Raw genomic sequence first — 26,780 nt, forward strand, 5'->3', positions numbered from 1 at the left:
CCTTGAAGCTAGGGTTGTATTTTATTAAACACCTCCATCTTTATGGAGGAATGGAGATAATGATTCCTGCCTGTGGACCTCACAGGTTTGTTTTTGAAGCTCTAACGAGCTAATAGGCCGGAATGTCCTTTGAGAAGGAACAAAAAGCAGGACAAATGCTGGAGGTTGTTCTGATTTGCCTTCTTCATAAAGGATATTTGGCTCCCTGCAGACTGCAGGCTCAGAGGAGCCAGGCTTTGCTTCCAGGTTCAGTCCCCCCTGCCTGGAGTCTCATTTGGATGCCAGCGGCGGCCATCCCCTCTCTCAATACCCTGGAGCTGTTAGTGGGAATGTTTTAATGCCCAGCTGCCGCCAGGCCAGACAGGACCCTGGGTACTGCAAACCCCACCTGGGAGGGCAAACGGAAGGTAAGGCTGGAGGAGAAGATGAGTGGCAGCTCCCCTGCTACTCCTGTCCCTGGTGGGTAGCCTGGCAAGGAGTGACAGCTCCCTTTCTGTTTGAGTTGACTGGGCCACTTAATAATCTTTTCATTGAGTCTGAACTTCAAGAAACTTTTCGGGAGCAAGAAAGCTGGATCAAGCCTGGGGCAGCTCAGTGTGTATGTGGAGGGTATGTGTCCACCCTGCTTCTCTTGATCCCAAAAGTAATTAGAATTATAGTTTAGGCTAAATCTAATTTAGACTAAAGTTAGTTAATTTAGTTGAGACATTCTCCCCAAGGCAACCTGTTGTAGAAGAATGGGACCTGGGTTTGGAACTAGCCCCCGCTGAATTTGAATTTGAACCACCCCTACCCCACCCGCCATACTGTGCCTAGCCAAAGGGTATTTTGCAAGCCGAGTTAGCACCAGAAGTACTATCTGGTACTAACCTCTTTAAATGCATATCCCTCAGGTAGGGAAAATGCATGGAATCTCTACTCCATCAGTAGAAGTAAGTGTATCTAAGAGCTGCTTCCTCCAGTCCCAGATACCTAGGGGACGGGATGTGAAGAGAGGAAGGCTCCGTTGATGTCCCACGCCCTGGGCCTTACAGCATCCGTCCGAGAACACTTGATCGACACTTACTGAACATCTCTCTTGTGCCAGGTCCTTTTTATGCACAGTTTCATTTAAACCTGACAATCTCTGTTTAAGGAAGGGATCCTTGTCATCTTGTTACTTGAGGAGACTTCCTTTTTCCCCTAGGACCAGTCTGGCACTCTGTCAGTCCCAGGATTTCTGTGTATGTGACAGGCATTGTTGGTTCATTAGTCATCTTTCAACATGTGCATTGTGCAGACACAATCCACTAGGCACAGGGATACAGTGGTGAATGCAACCAGACCTGGCTTCTGCTCTTGGGGGACGGCATTAGTCAAAACCCACACAAACATGGTGAAATCCCGCTTGTGGGAAGCGCTGAGAAGGAGAGGTCTCTAGTTGGAGAGGTCCTGATGGCGTGAGGAGGATGTGGTGGGTTTGCTGGGATATGAACTTGGCCGGAGATGTGGGGGCAGTGGCTGAAGCTCAGAGAACCGGGAAGAGGGAGACCTGGGCGGGGCTGGACAATTCAGGGGCCGTGGGCCAGGGTACAGCATCTGGTCTTCACCCCTGGGGCAGGGTGAAGACATTTAACTGTTTCCAGCAGAGGATGACATCATCACGTGTCATTTGAAAAGATAACTGACTGCTGTATGGAGAGCAGGTGGGAGGGGACAGAGGGTTGGCTGTGCTGGGAGTGTGTGTGGCACCTTGGAGTGGAGAGACACCTTCAAGAAATGCTAAGGAGGCAAAGCAGGTAGTATGGTGGTGCAGTGGATGGTGTGAGAGAAGCTCCTGGGAAGGCTGGCTTCACGGGGCTGCAGCCAGTGCATTAGCATGTGGCCCCACACTCAGGGGGCGTCATACCTAGTTTAACACTCTTCTGTCACTGTCTTGAAATTCTTAATAATGTTTGACCAAGGGACTCTGCATTTTCCCTTTCACTGAGCCCTGCAAATAAGGTAGCTGGACCTGCCCTTGGGTCTGGCACTGGGGATCTCAGCCCCCACCCCCCAGTTCCAGGCAGTCTGAATTAACTTGTCTGGAGCAGGTGGCGTAGGTCCAGACCCAGAGGGCTCACTGCCCAGAGCCATCAAGCTGGGACCAAGCCAGAGCTTTAGCCATAGGGGTCCTGGCCCTGCAAGGAACCAGCGGAAACTAGAGCCAGTCCCGATCCCATGCTGGACCTCTCTTTTGTTCTCTAAGAAACAAAGGAAATGTAAGCTATGATACCTAGACTCCTTTCTGGCGCCCACATTCAACCTTTATTATTCACCTGTCTTTGTTTCAGTTCCTGGCGGCCTGTCGTGCCATAGGAGACAGGCAGGACCGCTATGATGTGTAGAGCTGGTTCACAGGGGCTCTTACTTGTCTTCTGTCACTTGCCTGATTTCCCGTTATTAGAGAGATGCACCTTGATGTCAAAATGTAAATACTTTTGGGAGCAGTAATATCTGTGGCTCTTTTTAGCTAAAATTTTAATGGTGTGATCTTTACTAGCAGGGTGTGGAGAGACTTGTTAAGAAAGGACAGACCTGCACCCCGTCACAGTTTGGCCCAGGGTGGGGCAGCATAAGCCCCGGGGTAGGCTAGAGGCGCCACGATGGCTGGGACTGTGTTTGCTGGCTGGAGGACATCTGACCCTCTTTCCAGAAGCTGCGCTGTGTTTCCATTGGCCCCAAAGCTTGCAGACGTTTCTGTTCTCATTTCCAAGCGGTTTGCTCAGTACTTGGCATCTTGTTTAAGACAGCGTGGTTTCTTTAGGACTAACACTCTGGACTTCTCATCTGGGCTATTGGACAATGATTTTGGGGTGTGATGGGTGTGTGGGCTGGGGCGCATGGAAAACTCTCGCTGATGTGTTCTCGTGCTCCTGGCCCAGGCCCCTGGTTCATGCCAATTGGGGTGACTTGGAAGTGGACCTTGAGCTCTTTGGTTTGGGGTATAGAGGACCAATTCTAGCTTGATCTTCTGGGCATGGCCATTGGTTCCGACCCTGTGGCCCCCAGACTCCTGGGCTCTCTTGTAGGCAGCAACCACATAACAGCTACTGCCTACTGCATAGCCACCAAGTACCAAGCACCACCCGAGCTCTTATTTTCATGGAAGCTTCCTGAACAATTCAACAACAGGGCATGATTGTGTATTTTCCAAAAATGGCACAGCCAGTCTTTTGGTGTCACACGCCTCCAGCACCCTGCCGCTCCCCACAGAGTCTGTTTCTCCTCCTGACCCTGGCACGACACCGAGAATGCCTCAAGCAGAATGTGGCAGTGGAGAGATGCAGGACGACTCCTGAGGCTAAGCTACGAAGGGAGTCAGGCTCTTTCCTGGAGCTCTGCTGCTCTGTCTGTCTTTCTCTGTTTCTCTGTCTTTCTCCATCTCTGTCTCTCTCTGTCTCTGTAATGTTTGAACAAGGGACTCAGGAGTCGTCCTGCATCCCTCCACTGCCACATTCTGCTTGAGGCATTCTCGGTGTCGTGCCAGGTCCAGGAGGAGAAACAGACTCTGTGGGGAGCGGCAGGGTGCTGGAGGCGTGTGACACCAAAAGACTGCTGTGCCATTTTTGGAAAATACACAATCTCTATGTCTGTCTGTCTTTATCGCTTTCTTTGTCTCTGTCTCTCTCTCACAATGCTCGCCTTTGGAACCCAGGACCATGCTGGGAGGCAGCCCTGGCACCCACATGTATGTGTTCTGACCCACAGCCCCAGCTAGGGTCCCAGCCGGGATGGATTGCCGTCTGTGAGAGATCAATCAATCCTTCAGGCGCCCTAAGATGGTCCCAACTCCCCACCTTCACGTTGCTCCGATTCATGTTGAATGGAGCAGATGTGAGCTGTCCCTGCCAAGCCTTGCCCAAATCATCATTTCACGAGCAAAATGTTGTTGTTTTAAAATACTACATTTGGGCCAATTTGTTTTGCAGCCATAGTAACTGGAGCATGTGGATATTGTCACCATCCTCACTCGTTAGTTAATGGAGGCATAGAGAAGCTGGTGCTGTGTCACAAGGTAAACCCTGTTAGTACGTGGCCGCATGCAGATTGAAACCCAGGCCTGCCTGGCTCTGCCGTGCAATGCTGATTTTGGGCTGTGCGTCTACCTAAGGTGAACCTGCAGGAGCTGGTTCATTGAATCCTCTGCCATCCTTGAACTTTAAGGCAGCTCCAAAGGCAGGAAGAAGGAGACTGCAGGGGAGCTGGGGCTTCAGGATCATCCATTCTGGAGGGAGCAAAGGGAATGTCCGTTCTCTGGCACCCCCTTCTCTTTCATACAGACATATGTGCACACACACACCCCTCTTTTCCATGTCAGTTAACACTGATCCACCCTGTCATTTTTAACCTCTATGTAGGTATTCACCAGATGTGCGTACTAACAGTCTTGTTCTACTCATCCTTTTTCACTGTTACCAACAATGCTTAACATCTGTATACCTCACTTTGCTTTTTTGCCCAGTTGTTTCCTTAAGTGACATCACTAGAAGAGTTAATTGCTGTGACAAAGGGTATCCAAGTTTTTACTTGGCTTTTGATACATCTTGTCCAGTTTCCTCCTAAGAAGGCTATTCCAAAATACGTTCCTGTCAGTTAACATTGTTTGAGAGCATTAGATCCTCCCAATGTATTTATTTCCCTTTTTCATTTTCACCAGTCTGATAGGTGAAAAGTGATATTTCACATGTTGGATTCACTTTCCCCACAGAGTGTGTTCACTTTTCCCGTACAGTCCATACTCCTTCTGTCTGCTAGTGTTTATTGAGTACCTGCTATGTGCCTGAGCCTCACTGGTGCTGAGGCTGCTTCAGCCGACAATCCGTTTCGTGCTCGCTTCTTCACTGTGTGTGTTTTGCTGCCCAGACTTAGAGAATGAATGATAGAAGGTGAGACTTGTGAGGGACCTTAGAGATTGTCTTATGTTAAGAAAGGAAACTCTTTAAAGTTTCCTTAGAAGCCAGGCAGACGTGGGGCTTGCCAGTGGTCACACAGGGTGGCGTGGTCCTGGTAGAATTGTACCTCTGAATTCAGGCAGCGATTTGATTTTCTCACCCAGCTCAGGGGCACTGGTTGGTCCAGTTCAACTCGGACTCACTGCCTTTCGGTACCATGATTCAGGGTAATGCCATTGCGTACCCAGTAGGTACTTAGAAAATACATAGTGAATGAATGTTTTGTGTCTAACAGCACAGGAAATAGTACATTTTATCCAAATGTACTCAACATCCCAGGAAACCAGGTAAACTTCTGTTGGTTGCCCATCTGAGAAGAAATGCCTTTTCTTTTCTTTTCTTTTTAAATAATGAAAAAAATAAAACAAACAATGAGTGAGCTGTTGGAATTGGTGGAGGAGGAGAAATGGCCTGCCTGGGGCTTGGGACAACATTTGTGTTTGGAGCTGTCAGGCCCCTGGAATTTCCCTTCGGTTCCTTCTTCGTACTGCCAGAGATGGACTGATAGAAACGGGGCCGGAGTGGCGGATGGAAGAACAGAGCTTTGTTTTCTTTGTGTGTCCTGTGAAGTCTAGGCTGACCTCTCAAACGATTCCAGGGGACCGGGGACGTCTCCTTTCATCTCCCTTATCCTCTTTCCTCAGGCCACAGCCCCTTTCCCTCTACTTCACTAAAACGTCTCTCCAGCTTTTATCTCCAGAACCTTTTTAATGCTGCTCAGGCCTTTCCACGTATCAGGAAGTGGCTGGATCTGTGGAAAGCCTGGAGTTGTGGTCTGGTTTCACTTCTGATGGCAGTGGGACCTCGGGCAAGTCACCTGTCCTTGCCATGTGGCCCCGGGCACCGCCCTATTCAGGTTCGCTCCACTCTCAACAGCCTCTTTTCCATTTGCCTCTTGCCCCCTTCCAATCCGTGCACCACCCACCCTGTGCCAAGGCTTATCCCAGCTCTCCTTCAGTTAAAACCCACAACGCTTCCTGGCACTCTGCAAGAGAGGGCAAAGTTCCCATCATGGCTTCCAGATTCCCTGGTTTGGTTTCTCTCACGCGTCTCTCCTGCCATGCAGGTCTTCTTTAACAGCTGTGTGGCCTTGGGCCTGTCTCCCACCCCCACCCCAAACCTCAGTTTCCTTTGTCATGAAATAGACATCTCTGTTATAAGAATCCCAATCATTCTGCTTGTCAGGAGGATAACAACCACTTTTAAATGACTGTCTATTCCTCTAGGCCCTACTTCTCCCAAAGAAGTCAGAAATTCCGAAGATCCTGATTCTCAGTAAACCTTTTCTGCAAAAGGACAGCCTGCTTTTATTCCATGGTCTGCTATTCCTGAAACAATGCTTTTCTTTCTAGTTATGTCTTGCTATGACTTATCCTAGGCCAACAGTGTCTATAAATGGAGAATGCATTTATTTATGCCAGTTTTTTCATAGGAGTTGTGTTGTCAATCCATTGTCACATCCATTGTCAATGACACGTTTTTGGAATTAGAAGCATAATGCTTTATCTCTGTCATTACTTCCTCTCAGTAAGAATGGGACACATGTATGAACAACATGCTTTCTCGCAAAGAGCCCTCCTTCAGCTTGATTTCCACAGAAATATTGTTCCAGGAAGCATGGTTCTGCCCCTTGGGGATTAATTTGCTGAGGGATATTCATGGATAATCGATCAGTCATTTTCTCAACATATTTTTATTGATAGGTATGTATGAGAGGAAAGATGGTGGGTAAATATATACAAGACTATGATGTAGGAGACTAATTTAGACACAACTGAATGGGGGAGACTGAGCACACTCGTGTTACAAGTGAAGTCTGCAGTCATGAGCAGACACCCACACACACGCAGTTTGTCTAATTGAATTGAAAAGACATCTCTTGCCTGCACTCCCGTGAGTCTCCTAATGCTGGTGTCTCCTTTCCCATCTTCCCTGTGGCCACCAGGGATCTCACATGAAAGCACCTGACTGCGTATGTTTACAGTCCTTCCTTATGCCTCACCTTCCCCACCACTGTCTCCCAAACTTCGGGCATTCTACTACCACCTTTGTGATTTTACTTGTATCAGACTTTCTCCTTGCTGAAATAAAAAAGATTGAAATAGAACTGAAAAATAACTAATTTCCTCACCATATTATTATCAATACTAAATCCACATCTTGAGTATCATCAGAGAAGGTATTCCCCGCTGCACTTGGGGGAACATTGGTTTACAGAATAAAATCCATTCTTGGCATGGCCTACAAGATCCTTCAGCACCAATAAGTATTTATTAACTAGCGGCAAGAGCCGAGCACTAAACACTTACCCCAGCAACATGGCATAATCAGTCCCCAGAATGCCATGTACACCCTGGAATGCCTCTGAGAATGCCTTTTCTCTTTGCTTCCTGGAGAACTTGTTCTTGGGCCTCAAACTCTAGCTGCCTTTTTTGTGTGTGACACTGTTCCTCAAGCGCTCCCTGGCACTTTTCCCCTGCCCTGTATTAGCGTTTAACATCATCACTCTGCAGATACGTGAGTGTTTGTCTTCCCGGCTGTAGGTGCAGGGCGTGGGAGCAGGTTTTACTTCTTGAGAGAAGTCTGCAAGGGGACCCCACAGTAAATAGCCTCTCTCCCCTGCCTGGCTTCTGCACACATTGAGAAATAAAACGAGAGGAAACGGGGATAAAACTATTCACTTATTTTCCTAGACGAAGGCTAAATGAGAACTTAGCTTTTGCATGAGACCAGATAGTCCAACTAAGTGAATCCAGGATTTGGCCCAGGACAGGCGGGCCTCCCCACATGGGCTGGAAGAGCCCAGCCCTGGAGAAGTGGCCCAGGAAACCAGTTTGCTGCAGGCAGCTCTCCTCCAGGAGAGAGAGGGGCAGACTGGGCTCTGCAGACACAGTCTTTTCTTTCCTGAATTTACCTATCAGGGTGCTCAGGGAAAACCTCTCCTTATCTGGCCATAGGGTGGGGGTGGGGCAGATGTGTTTCACCCCCTAGAATTAAGCTCTTAGGCGTCATAGATCATAAAATTCCAGAAAACCAGAGGGATGAGAGCTCAGAGAGCTCAGAGGTAAGCTATCCTCTCATTTTACATATGGGGAAACAGAAGCCAAGAGAGAAGGTCAAGGTCATGTAAGCATCACCTGAGTGGTCTGTAACTTCAATCTGTCATTTGTGTGACAGGTACTATGAATATTGTTAAAAACAAGACAACAGGCCCCAAATGGTGTCACTTCTGCTAAGCCCCCCATTGCCAAACCGAGATTTAACTTCATTATAGTTTCAGCTCTCCCAGCAATGGAATCTTAAACCAGTTAGGAATCACCTCTTCAGCACTAGTGAAGTGATCTGCCCGACAACCTCCTACAGGGAAAGTAACCTTGCAATAACCAATCTACTCTTTTTGCCGACTGTAACTTCCTTGCTCCTGCTCCCTTCTGCCTATAAGACTTTCATTTTGTACAGCTTCTCTGAGCTGCCTTCTAGCTGCTAGACTGCATGCTGCTCAATTCATATATGATTGAGTAAGGCCAATAAGATCTTAAAAATTTACTTGAATTTTACTTTTTTTAAAAACAGTATTATGATACAAATCCCAAGGGCAAGAAAAAGACAACTCTTGTCTCTGGCCCCTTCACAATGCTGCAGGAATTCCCAGGCCTGTCCTGGAATGCTTACTCAACTAGAATCCTGGGACCAGGACTGCCAGAGGGTCTGCCCCCAGGGTGTCTTGGCACAGGACTGTAATTGTGGATTAAGGAAATCAGGTCCTTGGCTAATTCAACGGTACACAATTAAAAGAGGGAGAAGTGAAATATCAGGAAGAAATATGCATTTAATGAATTTCGAAGAACTCTGTTTATTTTTGAATCCTCACTTTTTTTCTTCTGCCTTAATTCTTGGCCACTGTAAATTACTCCAAAAAAACAACAAAACAAAAAAACAACAATTTTTAGAATAGAAAAGAAGCTAGGAGTCAGAGAAGTGGTCTTTAACATTTAATCTTCCTTTGGCACCACGTGGGATTTTAATTTTGAAGCATGCTAAGGAGGAAGAAGTGGCTTTGGGCCTCAGATGATCAGAATCGCTTTAAAATGAATATAGAATTTTTTTTTCCCTTGAGATCTTCTAAAGCTACCTTAAAGACTGAAGACCTCTCTCCGTGCTGATTAAAACAGAAGGCATTTCTAATTCCTCATGAATGGGAATATGAACAAAAGTATTCCAAAGCAAGGACTTACTTGAATTCACTGCTAAATCCACCACATAAACTCCTGGGATTACCAAAAAAAAAAAAAATAAATAAAAATAAATAAATAAACAAAAAAGAAACAAAAAAGAAACCACAAAAAAACCCCGCTGAAATTAACCTGATATTTGGGAAATATCAGTTAAATGCTTTTATAACTTCATCACCATCTACGCAGGGGAAAACACTGCCATTGCCTGAGAGTCTGGAGTTTCTAAACCAAGAAAGGAAGAAACCACGCGGGTTATTTACGAGCTGCTTCCCTCCTGCAGTTTTAAGCCGCTGTGAAATAAGCCTGTGAATTACCACTCAGAGGCTAACGCTGGGCGAGTTAACCTGGCTCTGCGGGGGTCGGCGCTGCAGACCTCCTGCGCCCCCCTGAGGATTCCTGTGGTGGTGCAGCCCACCACCCGCGGCAGAAAAGCGGGCCACTGGCAGACCGCGCCGCGGGCTGACGCTGTCCGGGCGTACAGCCTCGGCGGCGCCCCTCGCTCGCCTTCTGTCACTATCCAGCCACCAGGCAGGCTGCGGACGAGGGGAATCCAGCCGAAGCTCGAGTTCGAGACTTCAGCATAGTATCAGACTGGGTTCCAACAGCAGCCATCCCAACCTGGGACGGGAGCGCAGGCATCTTTGAAGGAGCCTTCCGCCACGGTGCAACTTCCCCGCGGAGCCAACTTTAGTCCAGTCTGTGGACTCGGTGCAGGTAGCTGGGTCCTGCCCTCCGGTGGATGGGATGGCTGGGACTGATGGGGTCATGGGGACCCAAGTGGAAGTGGTGGAGTGCCTCGAGCCTCTGGTTCCTGGAGGCGCCCCGGGTGCTCCGGCTCGCGATGACTGTCGGGGGGGGGGGGCGGGGGAAAGACGCGTGTGGGATTCCTAAACCTTCGAGGCTGCTGGGCTGGGGAGGATCCCCGCAGGAAGTGTCTAGGCCTGGGAGGATCCCGGCGGGAGAGGGCTTGGGAACAGCGCCTGGGTATCCTGGGGTTAGGTATTGAGGCAGGAATTCCTTGGAGGGACCGCTGGACTGGGGTTATGGGGGAAGAAGCTGCTGTGTAAATTCGGGGTGGGGGGATAGCCGAGTGTCTTAGAAACAGGGGGTTGGTTGGAGGATGGTCCTGAGCTGGGGTTTCCCAGGTAAGGGCTGTTGGGGATCTCGGAGGAAGTAACTGGAGTAAGATTAGCTAGGAAAGGTGACTGGTTTGGGGGTCTCCCGGGAGGTGGCTATGCCGAGCGTTCTGGGGGTGGGGTGGGTAGCTAGTTTGCAGGTCCCCGGGGAAGGCGGCTGGTTTAGGAGTCCCAGTCCCGGGGGAAAGTGGCTGATTGTGGCTCTCCCCTCTCCTTCAGTGGAAGTGACTGAATATCCCAGGGAACTGGCCGTCCGGTTGATTCGCGCACGTTTCCGTGGCTCAGAGGAGGTACCTCAAACGGGGATTTCTAGGGTGGCGGCTGAGCAACCCCGGGGCCAGCAGTTGTGCCACGAGTCCCAGATTATTTGGGGTTCCTGGGAAGGGGAGAGCTGTGCTGCACTTGCGTCGGGAGGGAAACGCGGCGGTCTTTTCAAGGCCCTGGGGGTTTGTTTCAGGGCCCCACCCAGCAGACAGGTCCGCGGAGTCTCCAGGAGTGGAACCGCTCCGTCCGGCCCAGCCCCGTCGCACCCCGTCTTAAGGGGCTTCCAGGCCAGGGGAGCACCACGGTGGCCACGGTCATGGAGGGCGCGCTTGCGGCCAACTGGAGCGCGGAGGCGGTCAATGGGAGCGCGGCACCGCCAGGGGCCGAGGGCAACCGCACCGCCGGGCCGCCGCAGCGCAATGAGGCCCTGGCGCGCGTGGAGGTGGCGGTGCTGTGCCTCATCCTGTTCCTGGCGCTGAGCGGCAACGCGTGCGTGCTGCTGGCACTGCGCACCACGCGCCACAAGTACTCGCGCCTCTTCTTCTTCATGAAGCACCTGAGTATCGCCGACCTGGTGGTGGCCGTGTTCCAGGTATTGCCACAGCTGCTGTGGGACATCACTTTCCGCTTCTACGGACCAGACCTGCTGTGCCGCCTGGTCAAGTATCTGCAGGTGGTGGGTATGTTCGCCTCCACCTACTTGCTGCTGCTCATGTCGCTGGACCGCTGCCTGGCCATCTGCCAGCCGCTGCGCGCCCTGCGCCGCCGCGCGGATCGCCTGGCTGTACTTGCCACCTGGCTGGGCTGCCTGGTGGCGAGCGCGCCGCAGGTGCACATTTTCTCGCTGCGCGAGGTGGCTGACGGCGTCTTCGACTGCTGGGCGGTCTTCATCCAGCCCTGGGGACCCAAGGCCTACATCACGTGGATCACGCTCGCCGTCTACATCGTGCCGGTCATCGTGCTTGCCGCCTGCTACGGCCTCATCAGCTTCAAGATCTGGCAGAACTTTCGGCTCAAGACGGCGGCGGCGGCGGCGGCGGCGGCCGAGGGGCCCCAGAGCGCGGCGGCGAGCAGCGGGGAACGCGCGGCCTTGGCACGCGTTAGCAGCGTCAAGCTCATCTCCAAGGCCAAGATCCGCACGGTCAAGATGACCTTCATCATCGTGCTGGCCTTCATCGTATGCTGGACGCCATTCTTCTTCGTGCAGATGTGGAGCGTCTGGGACGCCAATGCGCCCAAGGAAGGTAGCGCGGGCCAGAGACGGGGAGGAGCGCGGCGGGGCGGGCCTGGGCCTGCTGCCTCCGCACGGCCCGGGGTCTGGGGCCTCTGGCCGGGAGAAGCGGGTTTGGGAATCCTGCAGAGCACAGAGCACGTGCGGTGTATGGTTGGTTCCTTACTACAAACGAGGAAACTGAGGTTCACGTGACGTAACTTTGCCACATGATTAGCGAGTGTCCAAGGTAACTTTCCAACCCTCGCCCAGCCTCAAGCTCCTTTCCACTTTAAGTTCACTTTATGTTGAATTTCCTCTTGAAGTTCAGCTTAGCCTGAACCCACGCGGTCTGGTTTGGCTAAGGGCAGCAGGAGGTGGGCGATTCGGTTCGTCCACCCAAGCGCTGAGAAGGTGCTGGGCGGGGGATGAAGATGGGTTCCTGAGCCCTGGTCTGGTGGAGGTGGTAGGAAGGTATCTCAGGGGCAGCAGGCAGTCGTGGGGGCTGTCGCTTCCGCTGGGGGTGTGGGAGAAGGGGAAGGAGCCAGGAAGTAAACTTTCAGTCCGATTTGACCTGGAGGTTTGGGTGATTGGCAAAGGGCGGGGAACTCTCCATCCAGGTTGGTGGATGGCGGAGGCGTTTGAGGGTGACCGGGGCCATTATCCAAGCTGGGCTGGTGTTGGGGAGAGTTTTAGGAGAGGACAGGAGAGGATGGAGTGGTCTGTGGCGAGACGCTTGGGGAATCGGAGAGCGCGGTCGCTTCGGGGTTTGGGGCTTGTAGCTGGCACTGGCCTCTGAGAGCTCCAGGCAGTTCCGGCTTCATTGGCCACAGTTTGCAGAGAGCAGGAGGGGTAATCAGTGGTGGTGAATGACTTACACCTTTTTGTAAGCAGGTAACACTGCACTGGGATGCCAGGGACTCCAGTGCTTGTAAGGAGAGACCAAGGGGTTTGTTTTCACCCTATCTGCCTTTGAGACAGCATACATGTCCTATTTCCGGATAGAATCATAATTTCTCCCACGGTTGCAAACACAGCCATCCTCCAACATTCAGCGGGTCACTTTACTTTGCTCTCCTCCTGAAACCACAGACTCCTGGCTTTCCCACCCCTCCCAGTTAGCCTAGAGTTTGCGTTAGTGGCTAGGGCAATTGTCATGAAGTAGTTGTTGAGCACCTGCGGTATGGCAGTCCAGCTGTGCAGGTGGAGATTGCTGGGAGGACTCAGCAAAGCCAGCCTGGCTTCATCGTGCAGCCCTGTCACACCTGACAGAGGGCATTCAAGGACCTCTTCAGAGAAGCAGGTACTTGCTCCAGGTCACACAGCAGATTGGAGGCAAAGCAGGACCTAGAGCTGGGGGTTCCTGTCCCCCCATTTCTTCCTGCACCAGGTTTCTTATGAGGGGCACACAGTTATGGAGTTGGGTTGGGCAAAAGCCAGCAGTGGGGGATGGTCAGTAAGGCATCAGGCTACCCTTGGTTCCTGGGCAGGCTCTGAAGAGGCCAGACCAGGTCTTGAGGAGCTCACACATCAGCACTTGAGGAAACGAGACTGACATTCCCTTAGAGCAGGTATTGGGGAGACCTGGGATCTAGTCCTCCCTCCAGCCCTTACTAGCTGTGGGACTTTGGTGAGGAATCCCCTCTTCTCCTTGACCCTTAGTGTCTTACTGTGAGGACATCCAGCATTCAGTGCATGCATTCCGCAGATATTCTGACTCCTCTCTCTTTACGGCTCCCTGACCTCTCCCCTTCATTTTTCTTCCTCCTTCTTTCCCACAGCCCCCTCCTCATAGGATTTCCCGTTGCCCATCCCCTCACCTGCTCTCCTCTTTCTCACTTTCCTCCAAGATTGAGAGCATGGGGGCAACCATGTCGTAATCACTCAGTGAAGAAGAGATCTTTTCTACACTTTAAAAGTGCATCAAACAATTCATTATTCTGTCTTAAAAACAAGACAAAGGAAAGAGAGAAAGAAGAGAGTGCTGCCACATAAAGTGGGGGCCAGAGGCCTTTGGGGTACATACGGTCCCATGAGGATTTCCTGGAGCGAGGCCTTCAGTGGAGATGAGCTCCTGCTCAGGCTCCAGGAGCAGGGAAAGAAATGGACTGTAGGAACATCAGGTCTTACTTCCATTTGCTCCTTTTTCCTAGTTCAGAGGAAAGGGTGGGCATCACGTGAAAAACGCAGGTCCTCCTGGTCCTCCTGAGCCTTCTGTCCTGGGTGCTCCGAGAAGAGTACAAACGCAGACCATGGCATTCATGACTGTGATGCTGCCAGCACCCCCTTGCCACTCCCAGGGTGTTGCCAGGAGCAGGTGCCCAGTCCACATGTGAGAGGCCCAAGAGCACGGGGGACTTGGGCTCTGGCCACCAGCCTGGCCCAGACGCACAGGGTTCCGAGTGGACGTGGGCTCAGCCAGAACATGCCCTGTGCCCACTTGGCATTAATCTGGACAATTGCAAGTAGCAGGCTGGGCTATGGGAAAGGATGGTGTTTACAATCACCTTGGAGACATGACTCATTCGAGAGGCTATCGACAAATGTTAAGGAAACGATAAAAGAGAGACACATTTGAGCTATTCAGGAGATGTTGATCAGCAAAGTGGAATTAATGCACAGCCCCCACTTTCCTCTCCAAGAGGGAGGGACTTTACAAGGGACGCAAAATAATCCAGATCAGGGCCCCTGGCTGTGCTCATCTCCTGGGGAATGGAGCCTGGAAGGTCAGGGAGCCCTTGGAAACAGCGTGACATTAGCATTCTTCAGGGGAGCCCCAGGGCAGACGGGCTCAGAATGAGGCAGGAGAAGGGCAGACGTGGGATCTCTTCCTGCCAGTAGCTTCATCATGAAAACCTGTGGAAGAACAAAAGGAGAAGTTCCTTCACCACTGGCTACAGATCAGGGGTTAACAGTGGATGCAGACATGAAGCTAGCCTTGGCAGCTGGCCTCGTGGCCCCTCACAGAACACCAAGTCCCTGCCTCCATTAGGGTTCGCTCTCTGGTGTTCTCTTGAAACCCAGTTACCCCTTTTGCATCTCTCCCTTGACTGACTTTCTCCCCTCGCACCTACGTCTTCCTTCACACCAAGAGCTGCCTTCGTGGCTTTAGAGCTCTCCTAGTTCCACAGAGTGATTTGAGGTGGGATACTTATGATTCACATACTGCAGTGAGATGAAGTAGATATAAGGAACTTAGATGTAGGAGCAGAAAAAGAATAAGAAAAATTATAATACGATAATAACAGTAATAATAAAAATAAAGGCACTCTGGGTGGAGGTGAGCTGTACATGGAGCTTCCTTTTCAGAAGAGCCAAAGCAAAGAGGAAAACTTGCAACTTCAGTATTTCCATTGTTCAGAAGGAAAAAGGAAGAGGAGGTCGTGGTAATTGAATGAATCCCCACCCCCACTTCAAAGCAGCCACATGCTGTTGGAGCTCGGATTTGGGGAGACTGGTAAGACTGTAGAAAGAGGCCTGCGACCAGATGCCCAAGCAGGTTTTGAGAAGCCCCACATGTAGCCTTCAGAAGCAAGTTCCACAGCCAAAGATTTGGCACCGACCTCTATTCCTTGAACTCAGTGAAATGTGCTTTGCTGCTGGTCCCAAGAATTCCAGCCCTGGGCTTGTTCTCTGGGAGGGGGTGGAGAGGGGTGTGTTTGTGTTTCCAGGGTTCAGTGGGTGCTGGATGTGTGTGGTGGAGCTGATTTTGAGTCTCTGTCCTCAGTTTTCCCCTTCAAGTGTGTCTCTTGTGAAATGCCCTGCCCAGTGGGCAGAGATGAGAGAGGAGGTGACTGGTTGGCAGATGGGGTGGGCGTGCTGCCTGTACCCACCAAGCAGTAAGTGTGGCTCTTGTCTAATCGCCGTTCTCAGGTTCCCAGAAGCTAGAGAAGCTTTTGAATGTAAGAAAAAGTTTCATTCTTCATAGATGAACCATATTCATCTTTCAAAGTGTCTCCTCCAAGTTTAATTGTTGATTTCCATGGGAACAAGAAAATGCTCAGAGAACAGGGCTGGGCCCTCCGCTGCAGGGGCCCAGACAGAGGGCGGCACTGCAGACCCTGGAACATGCATGCGAGAGAGCCACACGGTTGGCCAGTGCTGGGAGCCTGCTTGGTCATTTATTCCTGTGTGTCCCCGAGCAAGTTGTTTCACCTCTCTGAGGCTCAGCTTCCTCATACGTTCCTGTGTATAATGAAGATAGCAAAGTCTACTCATGGAGCTGTTAGGAGGAGGACATGGTATGACCTGTGGCAGTGGGGCCACCTCATCAGTATCACCGTTCTCCTCCCTTCCCCCTATTCTGACTGTTACAAGTCTGGTTTGCATTCTTAGGATTGCAGCCCTCCAACAGTAGAACTGCCTACCTGGTGAATAAGTGAGTGCCCCATTCACTGGGGGCAACCAAGCATTTGTCAAGAGGAAGGTTTGAAATGTACCGGACGCCTGGTTTTAAGTGTTCCCCCACGTGAAAATGAGCTTCCCAGTCCCTCCGGAGGGACACGCCCAGTTTCTGTCAGGCTGGTGAGTGGGAGAGTCTGATGTCCCAAGGTATAGCCAGATGGAGCAGCAGCAGTGACCCTGGGCAGTTGACTAAACCTGCTCAGAGCTCAGTTTCCTGAGGTTAAAAATAGGGCTTAGGTTGCAGGGAGGGTGAAATGTGCCAGTGGCGCAGTGCCTGGCATATATTATAGTGAGTGCTCAATAAATGTTTGCTTTAAAACAAGAGAGTGAAATTTCAAGGTGGGTCAGCGTCCTGGGGTAAGTCAGTGCTGTTGAGGGGGTGGGAATGGTTTTGAGCTGAGGAGTAGGGTTTTAGCAGAGGGCCTGCAGTTTCAGTTGAGGAGTGGTGGTGACGCTGAGAACAAGATTGTGGAGAGCTCTGGGTTTTGGAAACCCAAGGGACCCCTTGCATGAGGGGTGGGCAGGAGTGGGGTGTAACCAGGTGGTCTTCACCGTCCCCGCCCCTGATTCTTGGGATCCTGGTTGTTGGCCACTGAGGCGCAGACTCTGCCAGAGCCTCCCTGTGTGCTCTGCCAGAAGCTGGCACTTCCTACCCGTTTTTCAGATGCTCCAGTACCACAGGCCTCTGCCTTCCAGGACCCAGGCCTCACATTGTAATGGTCACTCCTGCTCATTCTGTTTCTTTCTCTCTCTCTGGCTGACCTTGATATCTGACTTTGAACTTAATTTTCCTAGAGGGAATTGCATCTTGTTAGGAGGCCGTCTCCTGTTGTCAAGCAGGGAAATTGTCTTTTTGCCTTTCCAAGGTGCTAGTGGAGGTGGCCGATTTATCAGGATTTCTGTCTGCTAATTTCATGCTTCAGTTCGGTTCAGTCCCTTTTCCTCCTTTCCAGTTTCTGGTAGAGGAGATACAGTCCCCAGCCGCAGGTTGTAAATATAAATAATGACAATATGAAGTGATGATTCTATAAGAGTAATAGTTATTTATCAAGTACTGTGCGTGCCCCAAGAGGGAATCATTGATTATGTCTCTCTGGGGAAAAAAAAAAATCAGGGGTTTCAGAGAGGAAGCAACATTTAAAAAGGGTTTTGAAGGATGAGTAGGAGCTGGCTATGCAAAGAAGCCGGTGTATATTTCATGTTGAGATCACTGGACAGTTACTTTATTATCTTTCCCTCTATCGGAAAGCTACTTCTCAAACTTCAATGTGCACAAAAGTCATGTGGGAAATCTTGTTAAAATGCAAATTCTGATTCAGGACACCTGGGTGGTGTCCCAAGAGTTTGCATTTTTAGCAAGCATCCGGGTACCGCCTCTGCAATGCCCAGGCAGCTGGCCCATTGACTACACATAGAGTAGTAAGTCTTTAATATCCTTTTTCCCAAAATGTGCGGTTTGCCTTTGCACACAGGGCAAAGGCAAAGACATCCCTGCAAGGTAGAGAAGGCCTGGTCATTTGCAAAAAGACCCCGGCTCTTCTGCTTCCAGAATATAGTTATTCCTTAGGTCCAGCCCAGTGAGCCCAACAAGTCCCCAACATAACAGGAGCCCATTTAACTCTCTGTAGCACACTGTGTGGCTCTTAGTCCTTACCTTATGATACATGGAGTGATCGCACACTTGTGATTTTTAGAACAATTCCAATGTTAAATTGTAGTCTTTTCAAAGAAGGCACTTTGTAATACACATGAGTATTCAGTCTTGTACATGTACATTTAAAAAGAAAAGGCCTTCTTTAGATCTGACCCCCAAATTCCTACACAGGAATAAGGGACTTAGACCTGAGTTCCTGATCCCCTCGGGCGGGGGAGGCCTTGAACCAATGATGGGTTTCTGGAGTGAGGGCCACTTATAAAAAAACAAGTTGATGAGCTTGATTTGCTTCAGAAGAGCGACGTCAGACGCACCAGATGCCTTTGAGTTGTAGGAGAAACGCCTCAGGAGCAGCGCAGCCCTGAGGAGGCCTTGGGCAGCTGCACGTCAGCTGTTCTGGGCTAATTTGGGCCTACCACGACAGGAGTGCCGGGAAATTTGGGTGGGTGGAGGGAGTGCTGGGAAATCTGAACAGGGGAGTTCTTGGGGCTTAAGTAAAGCCAGGCTGGTGGGCGGATGGAAGGCTTGGGCATTCCATCCTGGAGTGGCCCTCAGCCTCCCACCCCTCCATGAATCATGGTGCTGAGTGGAATACAGAGTTATTTCTGTATGCTGGAGGTAAAATTGCCCAGCAGGGGACATCTGCTATCAGTGGGAGGCCATATCTGCCCATGCTTGGCATGGAGGGACCCCTCCCCCCCTTGAAGATCACCTGTGGTCCCCCAGCCTTGGGCCCACCAGCCCGTCCCCAAATGCTGCACCACCCTGTGTAATAGACTGCCTGTCTTGTACGTACTTCTCTTCCCAACCTGTCTGTAAATCCCTGAGGGCTGGTCCCCAGGGCCAGCTCAGTGGCTGGCGCGGAGTAGAGTAGCATGAAAGGATTCCGTGAACATCTCATTTCCTCCTCCTCCTTCTCTTTGCCCTGAGCTGGAAGCCAGGCAGGTGTGAGGGCCAATCCCTGGACCAGCCCCACCCAGTCGCCCTCCCTTCTGGGCAGGGACTCCGGGCTTGTCCTGGGGGAAATGTGTTCTTTTTATGGGGGAGCGAGGTGGAGGAAACATGATTAGAATGACTCTTCCCGTGGAGACCCTGAACCCCAGCTCTCCCCAGGGTTGCTACCACCTTCCCTTTTGGATTTCTTATGTCACTGGCAGAGTAAGTTTTTCAAAAATGGACTATTTATTGAGTTCCTTCGGTGTCACATAGCCCAATCCCAGGGCTATGTGTTTTCTTATTTTATTTATTTATTTTGATTTTTGAAGTCATGGAAAAAAGGGCAAAGAGCAGTTTCTTTAACAGACCTGGGATCAAGAGTCCCCAGAGCTTAAAAAATTATGCAGTTGATCATATCTTGTACCCGTTAATAATAATAATGCTAACCGTTTGAATAAACACTTTGCCTTTTACAAAGCCCTTTCATACGATTTCCCCCCAGTTTTCTCCAGGTCCTTGTGAGTGTTCCCCCCATTTTACAGATAAGGATGTTAAGGCTTGGGCAGTGGACGTGGCTCAGAGAATGATGGCGTGGGAAGCGGTGTGGGTCTGAATCCTGTGTTCCTGGCCCCCCCCACCCCCCACTCTGAGCCAGGGCTCTGCTGGGACCCTCTGTGAATGGCTCCACCGTCCCCAAAGGGGGCACTGAGTGGGATGCATTCTGACATCAGATCTTCCTTTTCTCTGCACTGACTTCATCCTTGCTCTGCTTTGTGGAAAGTGTGGCTGGGGACCAGTCTCAGGGAGAGTTTGGGAGCTGGGATGACCCTTGAAAGACGGGTCCAGGATGACCCTGGATTGAGACAAAGAGGCAGCCTGTGTACCTCTGCATGGAGCAGTCACTGGATGTGGCTGCCCTGGGACCAGCAGTGCATTTAGAGGAGCTCATCTGTGAGTGTTTCCAGCCAGCTCTGGGCAGGCTGGGGGAGGAGCGCCTGCTCCCAAGGAGACCTGGGCGTGGCCACCCCAGCATCCACTTCGGACCTGCTGGACTCCGCGTGAGGCTACTGTAATTCACCTTTCCAGTCAGTGCTGGACAGCAGCTGCCTAGTGGGCGGGCGTGTGTTGAACAAAGGCAAGCAGCACGGTGAGGATTTCAGTGTACAAGAATCAGGAAGGTGGCAGCGCCCCAGAACTTCCAGTTGGAATAGAGGTGAGCAGAAAGGAGAGAGGACGGTTTTTGCAGCGTGGAGAGTCAGTAGCTTTTCCCAGCTAGAATGTCTAGGCTCCTGTGGGAGCCCAAGTAGAGCTTAGTACTGAAATCTGAATGGTAACGTCAGATATTCCCAGGACCCCAAGTAAGATGGAATAAGCCAAGAGCGTTCTTAGCTAATGCTGGCCCATTGTTTCACCCCACTTTTGACCTGTGGAGCCCCAACATCCCCCTTGCCCTTCCCCGAGACGGCCCATTGTTTCAGTCTGTTTAAACCCGTCAGGAAATTACAAGCTGGCTGAGAAGGTGCGTCAGCTCTGCAGGCTACACGGGTGGTGGGGCCTTTGGAGGCAGCACAGGAATCTGCGTATAAGCTGACCGTGGCCACACAGTCTGGCCCAGGAGCCACACTGGACAAACACTGCCATATGGTGGTTCCGCTTCCAGAAGCCCAGCCACTGGGTCCTGGGTCCCACCTTGGGCTGCTTCAGATTCCAAGACACAGCCCGCCCAGGGAGCAGCCTCTCTCCATTGTTCCACGTGTGTTGGTGCAAACTCTGTTATTAATAAGGAAAGTAACATTTATTGAGCACGCATACATCATTATAGTAAGAATGACAGTAGCTAAGCTTTACTAAGTGTTTACGGTTACTGTGCCAGAGTCACGGTGAGTGCTTGGCATCCTGTCCAATTCAACTCGGCAACTCTTCTGTAAAGAAGTTCTTTTCATTATTCCAGTTTCACAGATGGAGAAACTGAGGTTAAGGGGGTTTAGGTGATTTGTCCAAAAACACACAGGTGCAAAGCGGCAGAGTCAGGATTTGTTCCCAGGCCAGGGTAACTCGAAAGCAAAGTTATGCTCCTGTTAATGTGGGGAGAGGTGGGCTGAGCGTCCCCTGTGGGTCTGCCCCTCCCCCTGCTGAGCCCTTTCCCAGGTTTTTAAATATCTGCCCCTCATATAGGCATCAAGGATTGGCTAGCTTTTTCTGTAAAAGGCCAAACAGTAAATATTTTAGGCTCATGGGGTATAAGGTCTCTGTAGCATGTACCCAGCATTGCCCTTGTAATGCGACAGCTGCCGTAGGCAGTATGTGAACAAATGGGTATGACTGTGTTCCAATAAAACTTTATGTACAACAACAAGCTGCAGGCAGGGTTTGGCTGTGGGCTGTAGTTTGCTGGCCCCTAGGCTACACCAGGAGAAACTTCTGCCAGGAAGGATGGTGATCTGATGGGAGGCAATGTGTTTCCCCTCCCAGATACACTTGGATTTTAAAAGACCATCCCTGGGGAGTGGGCAGTGCTTAGCGTCCGAGGGGGCCTCCATCTGTGGTGGGAACAGGGAAGTTGCTCTCTGACTCTGTCCTTCAAATCACACCATAAGGTCAACTGCCTGGACAGCCTGTGTCTTTGTGTTGGGAAGGGGAGGAACCAACTGGAACCCACCTGATGTGTAAATGCTGACCTAGCTTTAAGAGGAATCAGACTTCATTACTTTCAGGTAGAAACATAGGGTGACTTGCTGTGTGTCCTTGAGGTTACTTCCCTTCTCTGAGCTTCACTTTCCTCATCCATTAAGTGGGGATACAGCTGCTTTGAAAACTGTCCTGTGCAAACTTGAGTGGTGGTTCCAATGGACAACATTGCTGCATTGTCATGTGCTCCCTGAAAACATCGTCGTGAAATGCAAGGACAGTATTTTGCATGCTTTGTTCTATTCCTGCTCGTGTGCAGTCCTATGAAGCCTTTCTAGCCACCAGAAAAGGCAGTGTTGTGCCCTAAACAACATATGGTAAGTGCAGAGAGCAGGTGCGGTGAAGCTCCTCTCCCGCCGAGAGACCATCAATAGCTCCCCATTACCTACAGATTAAAGTTCAGACTCAGCCTAGATTCAAGGTCCTCCTCAGCCTGGCTCTTTCCAGTCTCTTCTCTGTGAAACTTCCCTATCCCAACCCCCAGTCTACCATTCGTCCTCCAAAGCCCTTGTATTTTTATTCCCAAATAGCTCTCCTTCCTGTTGATGGCTTGAAATTCCACGGCTGGAGAATCATGTCTTGGTTGATTAGGGTATGTGCAAAAAAAATAAAAAAGAAGTCCAAATGTCCAAATGTGCCCTTAGCATTGGTAACTAGATGTGAGCAGGTTCAGCTTAGAGAGGGTCATCCATCCATTCCCCAGGAGCCAGGCTAGGCCGGTCATTCGTGTCTGTGGCCACCAGGTGGGAGCAGAGGTGTCGGCTGTGGCTCCAGCTCCTCCCACGCAGCCGGTGGCCGCTGGGGAATTCATTAACTGTTTCTTTTGTGTTGTTGATATTTCTGAAGGAGCTATATATATTTAAAAAGATCCAAATGTAAAGAGTGAGGCAAGGAGCTTAAATGAACAGCTAAGATTACACCATATGACTCTGCACAGCTACGTAAAACAGTGCCTTTCCGTCCAAGCGTGAACTTCATTCCTGATATTTCCTTCTATCCCATTTCACAGCCGTACACACCTACATTCTTCCCTTTGTGTCTGATGGTTTTCTTTTCGATGCCTTTCAAAATTTTGACTTTCATGTGTTGATTTTGTCTCTTTCATTATATATGTTTAATTATGATGTTGAATACATTCTATTCTTCGTCTTGATATTTCACCAGAATTTCTAAACTTAAATTCATCTTCTGACCCATGGAAATCAAAGCAAATATATATATATTTTCATTCTGTTAAATAGAAAGAGGAATTCAATATTACTGGCTTTTTATCCCCCTTCACTCTTCCTCTCTTTTTAAAAAATATTTTAATCTAAGGATTAGATCTCCCTCCTTGGCTTTCTAAGCTTTCTCTTTTGCCAGATTTTGTATTTTTGTGGTCTGTTGTAGCTTGCTGCAGTTCCAGGTGCACGAAGTATTTAGACCAGTGGTTCTTAAACTGGCCTGTGCATCAGGAGCCGGTGGAGGGCTATTGATAACAAATCGCTGACCCTTGCCCTCAGGAGTCCGATTCAGTAGTTCTCAGGTGGGGCCTGAGAACCTGCATTTCCAACAGGTTCCTACATGATCTGGGGACCCCACTTTGAAAAGCACTGAATTCATCTCACCAACAACCGCCCTTCTCCCTTTGGCGCTCGGAGACTTTGTACTCTGCATCTCTGTGCTCTGCGCTGACCATGGCATCTAGCTCTTGCAACTCCAACCTCCCCATGAAAAATCCTTTCCTGGATTTCGCTTTTGAATTCTGGAGTTATTTTTTGATAACTTGGTGCAGAAAAGATGGGAGACTAGCGGATTTGTCGAGCCTTCTTGCAGTTGCCTTCACTCAGGAGAATGTGGTTGTGAACAGAACTCTTAGGTCTGTTGTTTTCCTCGGGTTTCTGGAGGCGTGGCCTGTCCTCTGTTGATGGGGGATGGCTGCGGTTTGTCAAATTGAAGTCCATTGAAAGGAACCCAGATTTTTTCCCCTTCTACTTAAAAGTATTTGGGGTTAGGAATTTTCTTCCCCCTTGAGGCTTACGTTTATGATGAGCAATGTCTTGAAGTTGATTTCTGATCATTACTTCTGCCTGAAACTCAATAAATTCTCAGTAAAATGGCTTCTACACAGTGCTTCATATAATTTTAGTGTCACCTCTTTTTTTTTCTGTATAAGTCTGTTATCACGTTGAAGCTCTTGGGGTGTCTTCATAGAAACTCTTTCTGTGTTCTCAGCTGTGAAGATAGCATCCGCTTTCTCGCCACCATGCCTCTGCCTGTGCCATTCCTTCTGCCTGGGGGACCCTGCCTCCCTTTTTCCCCTGGAAAATTCATGAGCATCCTACAGGTGTCAGCTCAAATGCTGGTTTCTGTGGGGCCGGCCATGATTCACTCTCAGAGTTGCACCCCTCCTTGGTGTGGCCACCTGAAACATGTCGTGGCCACCTCATGGTGCCACTCATCTTATTTTTGTGTCCCCGATGCCTGCCCTGGTGCCTGGCACATGGTTATGATGGCAGCCACCATGAATTGGGCACTCACTGAGTCCCAGGCACTCTTTAATCCTTGCAGCGTTCCTGGGAGTTTGCGTACTCCTGTTATCCCCTTGTAGAGATTAGGAAACAGCACTTTTGGGGGAGTTAAAGTCATCTGCTCCTGGTGAGGCTAGAGTACAAGTGAGGTCTGGCAGGTTCTGGACTCTGCACCCTTCCACTCTGAGCAGTAGGTACTTGACACTTGCTGGGTGAGTGCGGCGGACAGCTCCTGCTGATGGAAGCGCACAGTGGGGACCTGTTTGATGCGAGAAAGGATAGGAGCATTCCAGGGCTGGCTGAGCCTGGGAGGGCTTGGCAGGCGGTGGGCTGGGGAGGGGCAGGCTAAGTGCACAACCTTCCACAGCAAGGATATGGAAGGTAGGCAGATTGTCTCTTTAGTACTCCATTCTGTGGCCCAGCACCTGACACCTGGAAAAGGCAGCTCTCAGCTAATGATGGCTAACGCTCCGGTTGTGACGCCCTGTTCTCCTTCCTCCCTTCAGCCTCGGCTTTCATCATCGCCATGCTCCTGGCCAGCCTCAACAGCTGCTGCAATCCCTGGATCTACATGCTCTTCACGGGCCACCTCTTCCACGAGCTCGTGCAGCGCCTCCTCTGCTGCTCCTCCGGCTATCTGAAGGGCCCCCGGCCGGGAGAGACGAGTGTCAGCAAAAAGAGTAACTCGTCCACCTTTGTTCTGAGCCAGCACAGCTCCAGCCAGAGGAGCTGCACACAGCCATCCTCGGTGTGACCTGCCTGGGGCTGGACTGCCTCCCTCCGCTTGGGTCTCGTGACGTGGACAGTCCGCCCCTTGTGGCCATGTACATATGTATATAAGGTACCTTTCAGTTTGTACCCTTCCACGCCTTGGGGCAGCTTGAGTGGGGTGGGGAATTCTGACACAGGGTGCAGAAGTGGTCTCCATGGGGGAAGATGATACGGTAACAGCCTTCGGCAGTCCCTGGATCCCCCCTGGGCCCCCACAGGTACTTCTGCTACCCTGACACTGCTGCCCCTGGCTGCTGGATGGGGTTGTTCCTGTTTCCTGAACCTGTAATTTCACTCCAGCATCTTTTTTCCTGCTTTATTCTGGGACCTTGTGAAAAGTAGTAAGTGTAGGGTTAATGAGCCACTGAGTGTGGAAGCCTAGTGTCCTGACCTTGGAGTAAGGAGTGGAAGTGGGACCACAGAAGGGAGGTGGTGCTCATCCTTCTGACTGCAGAGTGTATTTGCCTCTGAGTGGACCGTCCCTGGGTACCGGCTTGTCAGAGGGTGGCCCTAGGAGCACGGATTCCTTTACGAGACCATTTGGCACAGGCAGCGATTCAAACTTAAAAATAGGTTGAAAATGTTTAAGAAGCAAATATTTAAGAAGTAATTAGGAAATAAAAAGAATAAAAGACTTCTAAATTGGGAAGAAAGAAGTAAAACTCTGCAGATGACATGATTTTATATATAGAAAATTGTAAGGAGTTCATGTATACACACACGCACACATAAACCCCTTAGAACTAATAAATGAGTTCAGCAAAGTTACAGAGTACAAGGTCAATGTATAAAACTCAATTGTATTCCTTTATACTAGCAAAGAACAAAAGGAAAGTGAAATTAAATAATTTCATTTATAATAGTATCAGAAAGAAAAAATAGGAATAAATTTAACAAAAGAAGCGCAAAACTTATAACCCTGAAAACTACAAAATATCATTGAAGAAATTGAAGAAGACTTAAATAAATGGAGAGACATCCTGTGTTCTTGGGTCAGAAACTTAAACTATTGTTAAGATGATAATACTATCCAAACTGATCTGCAGATTCAATGCAATCCCTATGAAAATCCTAGATGGCTTCTTTGCACAAATCAATAAGCTTATTCTAAAATTCATATGGAAATGCAAGGGACCCAGAATAGCCAAATAAGCCTTGAAAAACAAAGTTGATAGATTCACACTTCCTGCTTTCAAAATTTACTACAAAGCTACAGTAGTCAGAAGACTGTGGTACTGCTATAAGGGTAGACATATAGACCAATGGAATAGAATAGAGAGAGTACAGATATAAACACTTACATTTATGGCCAATTGATTTTTGACAAGTGTGATGAGACTTCAATAGGAAAGATAGTCTTTTCAACAAATGGTGCTGGGATGACTGGCTATCCTCATGCAAAAGAATGAAGTTGGACCCCTCCCTCACACTCTATACAAAAATTAACTAAAAATGCACCAAAGACCTAAATTTAAGAGCTAAAACTATAAAACTCTTAGAAGAAAACAGGCATAAATTTTTGTGATCTTGGATTAGGCAGTTGTTTCTTAGATATGACACTCAAAAGCACCAGCAAAGGAAAAATAGATAAGCTGGACCTCATAAAAATGGGAAACAAAACTTTTGGGTTTCAAAGCGCACTATCAAGAAAGTGAAAAGACTAAATTCATTTATCAGCTCTAATAGTTTCTTGGTGGAGTTTTTAGGGTTCTCTATATATAGTATCATGTCATCTGCATATAATGAGAATTTTACTTCCTCCTTACCAATTTGGATGCCTTTTATTTCTTTTTCTTGTCTGATTGCTGTGGTTAGAACTTCCAGAAGTATGTTGAATAGAAGTGGAGAAAGTGGACAACCTTGCCTTGTTCCTGATCTAGAAAGGAATGGTTTTAGCTTTTCCCCATTGAGTATGATGTTAGCTGTGGGTTTATCATATATGACCTTTATTATGTTGAGATATGATCCCTCTATTCCCACTTTCTTAAGAGTTTTTATC

General features: G+C 49.6%; 1 protein-coding gene across 2 annotated transcripts; it reads left to right on the top strand.

Moving 5' to 3' along the window:
- Positions 1-313: 313 nt before the first annotated feature.
- On the top strand, positions 314-26,411 carry OXTR (oxytocin receptor). Of its 2 annotated transcripts, XM_033132672.1 has the most exons (5): positions 314-407; positions 9,395-9,922; positions 10,564-10,634; positions 10,802-11,852; positions 24,517-26,411. In XM_033132672.1, exons 4-5 carry the CDS (start codon positions 10,925-10,927, stop codon positions 24,762-24,764), a joined length of 1,176 nt encoding a protein of 391 aa, XP_032988563.1. In that variant the 5' UTR covers positions 314-407; positions 9,395-9,922; positions 10,564-10,634; positions 10,802-10,924; the 3' UTR covers positions 24,765-26,411. The 2 variants fall into 2 exon arrangements, with proteins under 2 accessions (XP_032988563.1, XP_032988562.1); XM_033132671.1 differs by lacking the exons at positions 314-407; positions 9,395-9,922 and adding an exon at positions 10,297-10,353.
- The last annotated feature ends 369 nt before the right edge of the window (positions 26,412-26,780 follow it).

Source organism: Rhinolophus ferrumequinum, chromosome 17, assembly GCF_004115265.2.
Source record: "Rhinolophus ferrumequinum isolate MPI-CBG mRhiFer1 chromosome 17, mRhiFer1_v1.p, whole genome shotgun sequence".
Lineage (NCBI taxonomy): Eukaryota > Metazoa > Chordata > Mammalia > Chiroptera > Rhinolophidae > Rhinolophus > Rhinolophus ferrumequinum.

What these genes read in the sequence shown, in the direction of transcription:
- OXTR (XM_033132671.1), top strand. Translation starts at nt 10,329, where the DNA reads ATGGTCCTGAGCTGGGGTTTCCCAG. An exon ending in CCTGAGCTGGGGTTTCCCAG is followed by an intron (nt 10,354 to 10,563) that starts GTAAGGGCTGTT and finishes CCTCTCCTTCAG; the next exon opens with TGGAAGTGACTGAATATCCC. An exon ending in GTTTCCGTGGCTCAGAGGAG is followed by an intron (nt 10,635 to 10,801) that starts GTACCTCAAACG and finishes GGTTTGTTTCAG; the next exon opens with GGCCCCACCCAGCAGACAGG.